The sequence below is a fragment of the Dermochelys coriacea genome, chromosome 24 (genome assembly GCF_009764565.3).
Source record: "Dermochelys coriacea isolate rDerCor1 chromosome 24, rDerCor1.pri.v4, whole genome shotgun sequence".
Taxonomy (NCBI): Eukaryota; Metazoa; Chordata; order Testudines; family Dermochelyidae; genus Dermochelys; species Dermochelys coriacea.
This window is the reverse complement of record NC_050091.1, coordinates 9342164-9356800: the sequence shown is the minus strand read 5'-3', so window position 1 is coordinate 9356800 and position 14637 is coordinate 9342164. Positions and strand designations below refer to the sequence as shown.

At 50.0% G+C, this 14637-nt stretch overlaps 1 protein-coding gene across 1 annotated transcript; it reads right to left on the bottom strand.

The window, feature by feature from the left end:
* Positions 1–975: 975 nt before the first annotated feature.
* Positions 976–11254, bottom strand: TSTD1 (thiosulfate sulfurtransferase like domain containing 1). Its single transcript, XM_038382812.2, has 4 exons — positions 11065–11254; positions 3821–3943; positions 1920–2082; positions 976–1275 (listed from the first exon to the last, which is right to left on the bottom strand). The coding sequence occupies exons 1-4, from the start codon at positions 11252–11254 to the stop codon at positions 1221–1223; spliced, it is 531 nt and encodes a 176-aa protein (XP_038238740.2). The 3' UTR covers positions 976–1220.
* Between the last annotated feature and the right edge of the window lie 3383 nt (positions 11255–14637).

The following is a 14637-nucleotide window of genomic DNA, read 5'->3' as shown; positions in this document are numbered from 1 at the left end:
GCCAGCATGCTCGGATAGGCAATTGCACGCAACAAGGGTGAGCTGCTAGGTGTGCTCGCCCAGCTGGGCAATCAGGAAAAGGCATTTCAAAAATATATGGGGTGTTTTAAAGGGATGGGGAACAGGGGGAGGTGCTTCCAGTTTCTGTGGGCTGGGCCCTGGAATTCACAATTGTGATCAGAGCAGCCACTGTTGGGCTTTGTGGGACAGCTGCTGGAGGACTGTGAGGGTCAGCTCTCCCACTGTGTTGACCGCTGTAGGTCGACCACGGTGCAATGCCATGAGGTAAGGTGGTTTTACAGTATTGCGTTATTGGGGCACTTCATGCAAGTAGGAGACAATTTGAGCATAGACACACACAGATTGGTGCAAGGTGGCTTACATCAACCTAATTTTCTAGTGTACAGCAGGCTCGGGTGTAGAAAGGCCACCTGCCTGCATGATGTAGCTGCATTTACACCAGGGTTTTTTTGTCAACAGCACTGTGTTGCTTGGGGGCGGGGGGTGTCACACCCCTGCCACTATAACTTTACTGTGTGGATTAGGCCTTTAAGTTAAGTGCCTTTTTGCACTTAACTTAAACCTGACTTAAGCTAAATCAAAATACGTTGCTCTTAAACTGAAATAAAAGTGTCCACAGAGAGGTCTGCAGCGATTTAACTGAATCGGTTTCAGATAAAGCCTTAAGTTAAACCACTGCAGTTTTCTTGTGAAGACAAGACCTTAAACCGTAGCTTAAAAAGATCCAACTTCTCTGTGCTCTGGAGTTGACTGTGTGCTGTTTCTGTTGGTAGTTGTTACAAAGTATCGCTTTGAGAACAGACTCTGTCTTAGGATGTACTAACACTATTAGCAGCTTGCAAGTTTCACACAGAGAGGGAGAGAAACAGTAAAAATAAGAGACCAAAACCCAAGAGACCTCTTAATTAGTCATGCCCTGGAATTTAAACTATGGGGAATCAAACTCATTTGTGATTTTTAATATAGAACTTCTTTAATATGCTCCAACATAATAACTGGTCTGGAAAGTGAGGCAGAAAGCAGAGTGGCAGGTGCCTTCGCCAAGAGCCCACCAGGACCCAGAGCGTTCCCATTCCAGCATCAGGTATCAGCAGCAATGGGACTACGTTGCAGCAAGGAAGTGAAGGAAGAGTCCTCAGGGCAAAGCAGCTGCTAGGCATGGAGGGACAGACACCAGCCCTCGGGGAGTTGTTCCTACTTCACTTCCCTTCCTTCTCAGACCATTCCTTGTAGCCACCTGCATAGTTACGAGCCCTGCAGAGACAGGAGGTGACATGTGGCTTCAGAATAGGAGATGGGAGGGACTATCCACAGTTAGACGGACCCACTGCCTCTGGAGTGGAAGAGTCAGACCCAGCCCAGCTGTGACTGCCCAGGGGTCAGAAACCCAAGTGGGACCAGAACATCAGAGCGGGAGCTTGCCCAGAACTTTGAGAAATAACCTGTCCCCAGCACAGGGTCATATGGATGAATTTGAAGGGTCTCTGAGGAATCAAGGTAGCTGTGGGAACATCCTCTATGGGGTTAGCTAGGAATTATTCTGTCCTCTCTTTCAGTAGCTAACCAAAACTTTGTCTCTCTGGCCCTGGTGAGAATCTGGAGTACAACCATCCCCTCCAGGGGGTTTACTCCAGAATACATCAGTATAAGCAAGATCAGTGCCGAGGGACATCTGAGCCCTCTCCTTCTCCACCAGACCCAATGATTTCTCCATTAATAACCCTATACGTGAGAGTTATGGGGAGGCATTCAGAAGGGCTGGAGTCCATAGGACCCAGTGCATTTTAAGCACCCTACAGCCCTTGCTTCCAAACCCACAGAGTCCGTGGTACGCCCACAATCTCCCTGAGGGTCTGGTGACCCATGGTAGAAGAGCCTGGGGGGAAGGGCAGGCTCACTTGGCGTAGCCGAGGGTCATGGCGATCTCTGTGGCCTGAGCCCCTCTCCTGCCCATCTGGCAATGGAAGATCAAGTTCTCGTCATCCATCCGTGGCTTGTCCACACCATACTTCATCTTAAACATCTCAGGGTCCATCTTCAGGGCTTCCTCGACTTCTGCCACTGGGTGGGGAAAGAGAGAGAGATGATTGCGATCAGCAGTGCTGGTGTATCACACCGGCAAAGGGTGTGTCACATCCCCACTAGATGGGATGTGACATTAGCTGGTCCGCTAGAGGATAAAAGCCTACTGCTGCTACAAGCTGATGGAGTTACTCCTTTAGCTCAAGTGGTAGAGGTCTGTATCTTGATGCTGAAGTTGCAGAGTTAAACCCTGCCGATGATGATTGTGGGTGATTGCTACACTGCTCCATAAATACAAGCGATGATGCTCTTATGCAAGTCCCACATGCTTTACAAAGGGACACAAGCTATCACTTTTCACACTCCTGAAATGCAGCACCCTCTGTGGTGGAACATAGCAAATGACCAAGGCATGGAAACACTGCACATCCATTTAGGACAGGAAGTGAAGTAGAAGCCTGCATCCGTTTAAAACCATTAAGGTAGTTTAAGGAAGGCAAGAACTCCATGAGGTAGAATTTGGCACGGGTTACATCCTGTTAGGAGTGCTAGTAATAGTGTAGAATTCAGGCCTGTATTTTTACCTGAGATAGAATTTTAGGTCTTGTTTGCCCATTTAATTTTTGATACATTTATATTTTTATTAATATGTGTAAACAAAGGACAAAGACACTGCATGTTGCTTCTACATAGCCAGATAGGTTTGTTAGTATAATGGGAACAGATAAGAACAGTTAAAGTGTTACTGGGTATAATGAAAGTATAATATACGAGCACACACGTTAAGACTGTCTCAACTTCTATCTTAAGGCAAGGTAAAACAACCAGTCGGGAGGGGCAACAGGGGATTGGGGGAAAGGTATAAAACACTAAAAGACCAAAAAAATAAAATGCCTGTCCCTGACCATAACACAACCTCCCTCCTTATCCCTCCCATTGAATACAAAAGAGGTGGGACAAAAACCCCAGACTCATGGCCCCCAAAACAGAACATGACCATAAACAGTAAGGGGTGGGACCCAAAGCGTGCAGTTCAGGTATAATTCTGTCTGCTAAAGTGGGAAGAGAACAGAACACTGGGAAACAAGGCTCTGCAGTGTCAAAGTTATTGTCATGCTGGCTTAAAACGAACCCCAATAAACATCGCATTGCCTGCACTTCTGGTCTGCTGCTTTCTGTCTGCGTGACAAGAACCAGGGGAGGGGGCGAAGGGAAAGCCCTCGAATACACCCATCTTCTTGTGGACACATAGGATCTTTAATGATCCAGCTTTGGCCTCATGTCACTTCCCCAGCACAGCACCCCTGGCACACTGGAGAGCAGGGAAGAAAGCGCCCCCCCTGCTGAGTTACTAATTCCACTTTCTCCAGCGCTCTAATGCTACAGATCAGGAACGATGGGCCTGAGTCCTTGCAGCTGACCTGGGGCAGGCTGGCTCAGCCCTCAGGCAGGCTAATGAGCCCAGCTGGGCTGTGGCAGTATCGCCTGATTGGCTGGCTCTTCCATTGGCTGCAAGGAGACTACAGATCTGCATTTAAACTCAGTGGCAGGTCACTGACTCCTCCATGCTTCTGCCCACAGCTGTGATCACTTCTGTGCCCGCCTTGTTTCCAGTCCTGCTCAGTTCCTGACTCCAGCTTTGACCCTGGGCTCTGACTGCGAGGCCTGACCGCTCACGCTCCGGTCTGTGAAACTACGTTTTGCCCTCTGCAGTGGGGGGCACTCCCTCTACATGCAATCAAAGCTCTGGCTGCTGGCACCCACAGCAACCCCTCACCTGGAATATTGACTGAGTTGGCAATATGGCCGTTCGCCACCTCCCCCGGCAACCGCACATCGATAATCCGAGCCTTCCCGCCGGTGACCAGCGCTTTCATGTCCTTGTGGGAAATGACGTTTCCTTTGTGGAAAGCAGAAACCAGCAGTCACTTCTTCCGCTCCCCTCGCAAGGCTCCTCCCCCAGCAACCAGGGCAAACCCCTCTGCTCCCCCCATCACAGGGAAGGAGAGTCAGCAGGTCATCCACAGGCTGCAGCAGACCAGCCCCTCACATGGTCTAGTCTTCTCCCCGTGTGAGATGATTCCTAGCTACACCAAGGCCCTGTACAATGCTCTCTGTGAGAAACTGCCCTTTATACTCCTTTACACCACCAGGGCCACTGCTATATAAAAGGGCCTTTGTGTAAATCAGAATTGTGACAGATATGACAATCTCTTCAGCAAAGCTGGAATTACGTTGAACCCGACTGATTTAAGCTTAAGTATTTGGGGAGTCCAGGGTATTGACAATGCCAATGTTTGTGTACTATTGTAGGATCGTATGGCACTTCTCTGAGAGGATAGCCTTGATTAATGCAATTTCTGGAAGATATCAGAAACTTGGGGGACCTTTTGGGACAATACATGGGAAGTGGATTTCGCAGGAAATACTTGGAGGCTGAGGGAAATGTAAATGACCCACCTCCATCTATCCTTTAGAAGTTGGACTTTGAGCAGAGATCTGTTGTCTGGTGCATTACCTCTTTCAGGTCACTTCAAATAACAACTGGATAAAGGAGTGACTCTGTGTTCTCTTCTGAACAAAGAGCGTGATGAACTCAACACAGCAGGGAAACCCCTGGACGGGGCTGGGAAGGGCTGCTCCTATCAGAGCCTACATTGGAGGGGGTAATCTCTGATAAGCTTATTAGCAGGTCTGTAGATTTTTTTAGTTGTTTTTTCATATGTTTTCTCTACAATGCTTTTACCTTAATTAATAGGCTCGTGTAGGAAGAACTGCAGTGCCTAATTCATGCCAGAGCTGAGCCCCAGCATCTCTGGGCTTGGCAATTCAGAGCCCCGGCACCTCCGGGCTAAAGTAAAAAAAATTGCTTGAGCTCCAGCATCTAATTGCTTCAGCCCCAGCACCTCTTTCATTACAAATTAAGCACTAAAGAACCAGGCGGTAACTTACAATTGAAGCAAATACACCATTATTAATCTCTGAGGGAAAAGCCAGCAGGCCTGCTTGGACAGACTAACACAACACAGGGAAGGCAGGGAGCTACAGAAGTCTGGAGAGACCCCAGCCAGCAAGGAGGGAGACCTGTGTCTCCACCTGAGAGAGATAACAACCAGGGGAGATGGAAGTCAGAGCAGGCGCCCTTGCTGGGCCAGTGAGGTGCAGGTGCCCCGAACCATGACAAAAATCAGACCCCTTGTCTTTAGTAGGAGTCACTTGTGGGCAAAGTCCGGCCCCTGCAAGGCAATGGCAGAGTCGGGTTGTTCCTTTAACCACTGATTTTCTAGACACAGGATTCATTTGCTCTTGACATGCTGGAGCAGGGTTCAGGCTGTGCAAGGCACCGGGGGTGGGGGTGGGGAGATGTGCCAAATTCTGCTCTTGTTCACGGACTGTAAAACTGGGTGCAACCCCTCTGACTGCTGCGGGCTGTGTCCAAGGACAGAGAGAGAGAGAGGTGCTAGAGATGGGCCTGGATACAGAGCATGGAGGTGAATTTTCCCCACAGCTGGCCCTAAGCCTGTAGACACGGCCTCGTTCAGCACTGGGGGTTATTACGGGGAGGGGGATCTCCCAGCATTGCTCCAGCACCTGCGGCTTTGTCTCGACAAGGGGAAAAGGTTTAAAAAAAAAAAAAAAGTATGGTGGTAGCTTAGCTCATTTGAAACCCCACCCAGTGTGGATGCAGCTTACCACCTCCACAGTCACATCAGCAGGTCGTGCTGTAGTGTAGACCTTGTCCAGCCAAGGGGCTCTGTCTACACACACAAGTTGTCCCAGTTTAACGATGTCAGTCCAGGAAAGGGAATAAGTCACCCCAGTATGAGGCACCCTCACACCAGTATAACTGTACCCACAACTGGGATTGTGCCAGTATGACTATCTGTAAAAATAAAAATCACACCCCCACTCCCGCACCACCTTACAGCAATTATATCAGGATGTACACAGCATAGATAGGGGAAAAAACCACAGTTTTCCCTATTGAGTTTAACCCAACAGAAAACCCCATTTAGCACCAATGCAGACACAGTCTAAAGCCTTCAGCTCAGTTTGAATAGGTCAAGTTACAGAGCGTTACGCTGAGGCTGTATCTCGGGGGGACATCCTATACCCCCATGTTCATCTTTATAAAATGATTGTGTGGTATCCAATGCAAAGTTTGTCACATTGAGTGTCTTTGAAAGGCTCATGATGCACTGAGCATGGTTGTTATAGTGATGTTATAGTAATTGTTACAGCAATGTTATAGTGATGTTATAGGTTATGATTTCATGTATATAGTTATGAGGCTGAAAATGTATCCTCATGGCTTAAAGCAAGCAAAAAGGCAAAAACTTTCCACGAACAGAAAGGCAGTTCACACCTCATCAGGGCATGTATCGGACAAACCCAGCCCAGCCTCACAGGAACAAAGGACGCTGGCCTAAGCAACAACAAAAGAATCTATTAGACTCTCCAGTGAGTCACCCCTTCTTCCTTTGGTCAGTTTGGGACTGCAATGAAGTAATGCTCACCTGACTCTGGGGCGGGGGGGAAGCAAAGCCAAGAGAGAAGAAAGAACATGATAAAAGGGAGACACATTTGCTATGCTCTCGCTCTTCCACCTACGGACATCACACCAAGCAACTGAAGCACTGATCAAAGGGGAGAGCCTGGCTGAAGAGCAACCAGCCAGCCTGTGGTGAGAAGCATCCAAGTTTGTAAGGGCACTGAAAGTGTTCAGATCAGCTTAGAATGCATTTTGCTTTTATTTAATGTGACCAAATCTGAGTTGTTATTCTTTGATTTATAATCACTTAAATTTTATCTTTGTAGTTAATAAATCTGTTTGTTTATTTTATCTGAAGCAGTGCGTTTGGTTTGCAGCATGTCAGAGACTCCCCTTGGGATAACAAGCCTGGTACATATCAATTTCTTTATTAAATTGACAAACTCATATAAGCTTGCAGCATAAGTGGGCATAACTGGACACTGCAAAATGGAGGTTTCTGGGGTTGTGTCTGGGACCACAGATATTGTCTAGTGTCATTCAGCTGCACAATCCAAGGAGCAGCTTGCATGCCAGAGGCCATGTGTGAACAGTGCAGGAGTGGGGGTTCTCACAGCAGAGCAGGATAAGGCTGGCTCCCAGAGTCAAGAATTGGAGCGACCTAGCAGATCACCAGTCCACATAACACCAGAGGGGATCGTCACACTCAGCTTTAACCCAACCAGTTCAGCATGTGCTACAGGTCAATTGCTTTGGCCTGACTAGACTGTTAGATGAGTTAGTTCAACTGAGCCAGGTAACTCTATCCAACATCCCACCTTTAAATGCTGATCTGGACACGGCCATAGGGGGATATGCCACCGAAAGCAGCCCTGCAGTCACACCCTACGCACGGTTGTGATAAGCTTTGTACAAAATGCCGTGCAAGGTCTCATTTGAAAACTGATAATTTGCTGGTTAATGACATGATGAAATGTGTGTGGCAACATTGTCATGAAATCCCCACAAGGAGATTATTAGCACACCTTCAAAACTATCCCGCCCTGCCTAGGCAATAGTTATTGAACAGATCTGTCCTCAAAGGAATGAGTGTTTACATAGAAATAATAAACAGGGTCCTTGAGACAGAAGTGTGGGAAAGGGCAGGAGGCAAAGCAAATTTAAATCTCAGCAGATGAGTAGAAAGGGCACAGAGCTTCCTTCGCCCCCAAGCTCCCGGTTGCCACCTTTACTGTTTGAATAAACTTTGCTTGGAGGAGTAATCATCAGAAGATTGATGGGACTATAAAAGAAAGGGGCAGAGAACCCCAAGTTCTCTCTCTCTCTTTCCACTAAGACAAAGGCACCAGCACCTTCTGGCCTGGGGGAGAGATCCTGACCAAGGAAAGGACCATCTGGCTGGAAGACTGGGGGTGAGAAAGGCCACCTTAACAAAGCCTTGAACCAAAACTTAATGTAGTAAGCTTTAGAGGGACAAGGTGAGTGTGGTATTGGACCAACAAGACCTGAAGAAGAGCCCTGTGTAAGCTCGGAAGCTTGCCTCTCTCACCAATAGAAGTTGGTTCAATAAAAGCTGTTAACTCCCCCACCTTTTCTTTCTAATATCCAGGGACCGACCCATCTCCAACACTGCTGCATACACCAATGGAAGATGAAGTTTTAGACTCGGATGTGCGTTTTCACTTTTATTTGCTTGTAGCCACCTCCAGCTTTATCGCTTGTCCTTGAATTCACTTAAAATCCCATCTTCTTTTGTGACCAAACTGGTTTTATTTTTTAATCTCAACCAGCCCAGTTGGTTTAGTTTAAATTGAACTGTTCGGCACGTGCGGTGAAAGTAGCAAACTGTTGAATATCGACTATACAGGAACAACGCAGCATCAATATCTGAACTGTCCAGGAGAGGGCTTTGCAGTGCAGAAGACAGGCTTTTGGGGAAAATTCAGGACTAGGAGTATGCTGGCGTACTAAACCAAGGCTGATGGAAGCCAGTGTGATGGGCGTGTTGCTGGCAGGCTGTTGGATCAGGGCTGCAACTATAAACACACTCAAGGTGTGACTTGTAGGCTGATCGGGAGCAGCCCAGGCAGGGAGCTGTAACAGCAAAATATTGTGAGGCAACCCCAGCTTGCACAGAAGGTGGGTGACACAACCCCTGACTGGTCTGGATTGGATCCTGGGATCATAGGGACATTAGGGGCAAAACTGCATCTACACTGGTGTTGGATGGTGTTTCAGATTGAGCTTGTTACCCAAGGCAGCCAGCCCCATTTATAAAAGTGCCTTTTCCCCTAGTCTGGACAGGTGCAGGTATACCCTCACAGGTATTTTACAAATGGGTTATGAAGCCTGGCTTTGCAAAGGATTAGATAAGGTGTCCGTCTACACTCGTGCCACCCCTCCCACTCCCCAATGCCCATGGCAACTTCTCCTTATCCCTGGAAAGCACCCAAGGAATGTTATTGTTTCATTTAAAAAAGCCAAATAATTCAGAGCTAATTACTAGTTACAGCAGAAAACAGCAATTCCTAGCCATGGGTGACGCAAGCGACCGCTCAGTGCCTCTGATTCTCCACGGTCATTACTTACTGGCAGGATCTCCCAGCTGGAACATACAGCACACTTGTGTGTGTTTGGGTCCCAAGTTAACGAGCCCGCTCCAGCCACATGCCTGCCATGAGTGCACTCACCAGCAGAGCCTTGCAACTGGACCCAAACCTGACGGAACCTGACTACCAGTGTCAGGGTTGGGTCTGAAAACAATCTGACCCCCTGGGGCTCAGATCAGGCAGTCTATGATCATCTCCTCCCACCTGTGGGGTCGGCACGGTGGTGCCTGCATGCCCACTCCTGCCAGCCTCTGCCACTTGGCTGTGCTACGTGTGTGCCGACAAGTCACAGAGTCTCACTCCGTCACACCCACAGTGCAGCAAGGCAAGGTGGCCAGCAGCAGCAAGGGACACAGCCACATTTGTGCTAAAGCCACAGGCAGGAGACCGGAGACAGATCACAGACATGGGAAGCAGGAAGCCCCCACCAGACCAACCTGCAAGGACGAGGTGGTCATGGTGCTGGCAGAGGTTTGGGGAGAAGCATCAGGTTCAGGTTAGGTGGAGTCTGAAAATGACTCAAGATAGGTTCAGGTCAGCTGAGCTTTGAAGCTATACCCTTACCGGAGCTAGGATCTGAAGGGGTGATGTTAGCACATTAACTATCAAGTTCTAGAAGTCTAGTCTAGACCAGGCAATGTACTGGCTTTAACACATGTTAGGCTGATTGCATTAAAGTTTAGGAGGGAGGCTAGGGTTAACCTCAACCAGCTAACACATGTTGAAACTACAGTTTGCATTGTCTACACTAACATGCGTTAGCTGGCCAATATGTCTTAACACACTTTCTTTCCTAGTGAAGACAAGGCCTAACTCGGCCAGTTTCACACACACACACTGCTCTGTCTAGAAAAGACATTTTAAATGTGTTAGTGAATATCATGCCTGTCGACTCTAGTCTAGACAACACCAGTGTTGCATTAAAAAAAGAGCAGGAAGTTTACACTCAAAATGTAATTAAATTGTTTACAAAGCTTCATTTTAACAGAAGAGTTTAAAAAAAAATGTTTGTCTATGAAAGTGGGGAGGAAAGTGTGTGTTTGGAGAGAGCAGAGAATACGAACAAAGGACTAGCTTCTGAGTGAGCCCCACGTCAGAGAGTTCCAGGGTTCAGGCACCCACCTAAGAAGTTTAAATCCCTTCTCCCCCTCAGGTGGAGGGGGGACTTGAACCACGGGTCTCCCACATCCCAGGTGGGTACTCTAACCGCCAGGTCAAAAGTCACGAGGGAAGTCATTCTCCTCCTTCTCCAGCCCTTCTGCCTGAGCTCACCTAGAGGGGCCTGATCCGGCACACAAGGTCTCAGCACATTTATGGGATTGGGCCCTGCAGATGAGTTAGGTGGAAGAACCCCCTTGTGCATCACTGGGGGGTGGAGGCATCCTGACACCTAGCATGGGGCTGCAGCACACGTGCCTAAAGGCAGAAATTTAGGCACCTAGGGAACATTTACTGCACAAATTTCTGTGCTAAGGAAGTCTAGGCAGAGACCTCTGAGTGGGGGTTTTGTGACCCAGCCTGGCCTGACTGAGAATTAGGCCCCTGAAATGGCAGTTTGGTGCCTAAGTACTTCGGTTAATCTAGCCCCACCGCTATAAGGAATGAAAAAGGCCCTGAGCTCAGGGGGGGTGAAACGGATGGAAATTTACAGATTCTCCTCCCCCACAAAGCCTCGGGCTGGCCCCCCTGCAAATAACACAACCGACCCCGAGTGAGCGGCTGAGCAGGAGTCTGCAAGGTCGTTACAGACTGTCCTATCCACCCCATCCGGGGGGGCCGGGGTGAATCAAGGGACCGGGGTCCCAGCCAGCCAGGATCGTGCACACGCTACCATGGGGCAGCTGCCCCCAGGGCTCTGCCCCGCTCCGGGCCCAGCTCCGGGAGGCCCCCTCTGGCAGTCAATGGGGGGGGGTCCATTACCTCTGTCCATGCCGCCCAGCGCCGGGGTGCTGCTGACTCGCGCCAGTCCCAGGGATCTGCCCGCCTGTCCCAGGAGCGTCTGCAGCGGAAACGCCGGGCTGCTCCGCTTCATTGCTCCATTCACCGGGCGGGCAGGCGGGGCGGGGCGGGGGCGGGGGCGCGGGGCGGCAGGCACCGTCCACAAACTCATCTGCCACCCCGGCAGCGTTGGTGACTGGCCAGGTTCGGTGCCCCGCCAGGGACAAACCACCCCCCCAGAGGGGACCCGATCCTGCTCCCCCCACGGGACGGGAGGCCGTGGTCATTTTGCTGTTGGTTTGGCTGGCAGCCAGGCTGGGCCCCTCTGGGAGGCTCTCGGTGCCTTGGGCCAGGAAGAGACCAGAGCGTCATGGGGCAGAGCCTAATAATGAGACAACAGGGACTGATTCCTTCCCCCCCCACCCACCCACCCACATACATACACACACACACGCTGCCCGCCCCCCGGGTTCTCCCCCAACCATGCAAGGCAGAATGATGGGCACCATCATTTACACGAGCATAAACCCAGTGTAACCTGCTGCAGTCCTGCTTCCGATGTGCTGAGCCAGGGAATGGGGACTCTGGCCCTGAGTCAAGGTGGAAATCCTGACTGGGATTTTCAACCGACACAAAGGGAGTTAGGCACTTAAGCCCCTTTGAATCGGGGATCTTTACTGTCCAGGGGATGGTTCGTTGTTTAGATTGTAAACTTTTTGGTGCAGAGATTGTCTGCTGTCCTCTGGTAAGATGGTGATTGGCACAATGGGGGCCCGGTTCTCAGTCGGGATCTTCATGGAGTCCGGGACAGCGGGGGCCCAGTTCTCGGTCGGGGTCTGCATGGCCACCGGCACTATGGGGGCCCAGTTCTCGGTCGGGGTCTGCATGGCCACCGGCACTATGGGGGCCCAGTTCTCGGTCGGGGTCTGCATGGCCACCGGCACTATGGGGGCCCAGTTCTCGGTCGGGGTCTGCATGGCCACCGGCACTATGGGGGCCCAGTTCTCGGTCGGGGTCTGCATGGCCACCGGCACTATGGGGGCCCAGTTCTCGGTCGGGGTCTATGTGGCGACCGGCACAGCGGGGGCCCGATCTCCCCATGGCTCCGCTGGAGTAATATTAATGAATGCTGAACAATTAGACTTTAGAAAATCCCAATTTAGACCCACCCCTCGGCACCGTTACCGGGGGTGTAAAGTGCGTGACCCGGGCCGGGTGACTACCGGCCGCCCAGCCCTGCAGGGGAGGGGGAAGCCGTGTCAACCCCTCCCCGCGGGGGCTGGATCGTCCAAAGTCGCCTTCGCCGTCTACGTTTGCAGAAGGGGTTTGGAATTTTACCCCTGTCCCTGAGGGATCCTCCCCCTGGCCCTCCCGGGCGGCCCCAGCTGCGCGAGGCGGGAGAAAGCCGAGCGGCTGGTTCCTCCCGGGCGCAGCCGGGCCGCTCGGCCCCTAGCTCTGGCGGCCCGCGGGCTGCTCTGCCCACCCGCCCTGGGGTCTGCCCAAGTCTAACGCAGCAGGGGCCTGGTATTACCCGAGCCGCGGGGAGCTTCGCACGGAAGAGCTTGTCGCGGGATACGAGCCAGCTCCTGCTAACCGCTTCCTGCATCGTTTTAACTGAGCCGCTGCCAGCAATAGCTAGATAAGGAGCGTGGGCTGGTCCTCGGCTGTCCTGGGTTCTAGTCCCAGCTCTGCTGCGTAACCGGGATAAGGCCATTATCCTCTTTGTGCCTCAGTTTACCGTCTCACCCTTCATCTATTTCGATTGACTTCTTTAGGGGCAGGGACTGTCTCTGTGCAGCGCCAAGTACCAGGGGTCCCCCTCTCTGCTGGAGCCCAGACCTGCTCATGTTATACAAATAATAATCCCTGGCTCTTATCAGTAGATCTCAAAGTGCTTTACAAAGGCTGTAAGTGGCCTTGTCCCCATTTCCCAGATGGGGAAACGGAGGCACAGAGCAGCGCAGCAACTCACTGAAGGTCACCCAGGCAGGCAGTGGCAGGGTGGGGAATAGAACTCAGGTGTCCTGCTTCCCTGTGCTTTAGTTATGGTCAGTGCAGGGAAATATGAAAACCCCAGCTGAGCCCTAACTCCCTTGTAGAAACTGAGAGAGCCAGGTAAAAAAATGAACATATTAGCCTTCGCATCAAAGCCAGGCATGTTAGGGAAGGGCTGGCCCTTTAAACGGGCAACAAGAAGGTTGGCAAGTGGTAGAATAGAGGACTGGATGGCTAATGGGTTCCAAATACACATCTATCTATCTATCCCTGTGCACCCTGTCTATCTATCTATCTATCCATCCATCTCTCTCCATACACCCCCTCTATCTATCTATCTATCTATCCCTCCCCTTACCCCCATCTCTCTCTCTCTCGCTCCCTCTCTCAGTGGTTTTCAACCAGGGGTACACGTAGCCTTGGGGTATGCAGAGATCTTCCAGGGGGTATATCAACTCATTGAGATATTTGCATAGTTTTACAACACACTACATAAAGAGCACCAGCAAAGTCGGTACAAACTACGATTTCATAGACAATGACTTGTTTATACTGCTCGATATACACTGAAATGGAAGTTAATATTTATATTCCAATTGATTTATAATTATATGGTAAAAATGAGAAAGTCAGCAATATTTCAGTAATAGTGGCTGTGACACTTTTGTATTTCTGAGTGGTAACTATGTTAGTCTGTATCAGCAAAAAGAACGAGGAGTACTTGTGGCACCTTAGAGATTAAATAATAATAATAAATAAATTTGTTAGTTTCTAAGGTGCCACAAGTACTCCTCGTTCTTTTGGTATTTCTATGTCTGATTTTGTAAGCAAGTAGTTTTTAAGTGAGGTGAAACTTGGGAGTATGCGAGACAAATCAGACTCCTGAAAGGGGTACAGTAGTCTGGAAAGATTGAGAGGCACTTATTAATCAATCAATCTATCTATCTATCTATCTATCTATCTATCTATTTACCTTCCTATGTAAAGCATTCATAAGGGCTGAGGTTTTCTAATTGGTCTTTCATTACAATTACTGTGTAATTACCTACCATGCACAACAGAGCAGGGTAAATGAGACTCGGGCTCCAATGTTACCAGCTTTGCCCATTACTTTGGGGTATGCTCATTTATTAGGGTTACTCTTCTGGCGGGGGCGGGGGGTTTCTGTAATTCTATCAGTGTACTGCTTGTGTCACTTGTGTTCTCATATGGAGCTCTACTTCTCCCTATTGTAAGTCTCTCCCAATGGAGCCTGCAGGACCTAGGTTCCGCAGGGCTGGGTTCTTCCAGCCCCAGAATCTCTCTCTCACACACACACACACACACACACACACACCCCTTTCTGAGAGGACCGGGTTAATCAGCACTCCCAAGCTGATCCCTTATGTCCCTGGATTCAGCAGGCTGTGTCGAGCAGCATTTCCAAGCTGTTACCCTCATATGTCCCAGGTTCAGCACGTCCCAATCCCCACTTTCACATTACAATTGTTCTGGTAGTAACCCACTTGATGAGCAAACCCCACAGGATTTTTGGTCGCTGCAGGGATCTTTTCGCTTAGG

Excerpts from the sequence above, each read along its gene's own strand:
- TSTD1 (XM_038382812.2), bottom strand. The coding sequence starts at position 11,254 with ATGAGTTTGTGGACGGTGCCTGCCGCCCCGCGCCCCCGCCCCCGCCCC. Across the intron at positions 3,944-11,064 it reads GCTGGGCGGCATGGACAGAG|GAAACGTCATTTCCCACAAG; the intron begins GTAATGGACCCC and ends CTTTCCACAAAG. Across the intron at positions 1,276-1,919 it reads ATGACCCTCGGCTACGCCAA|GGCTCGTAACTATGCAGGTG; the intron begins GTGAGCCTGCCC and ends CTGTCTCTGCAG.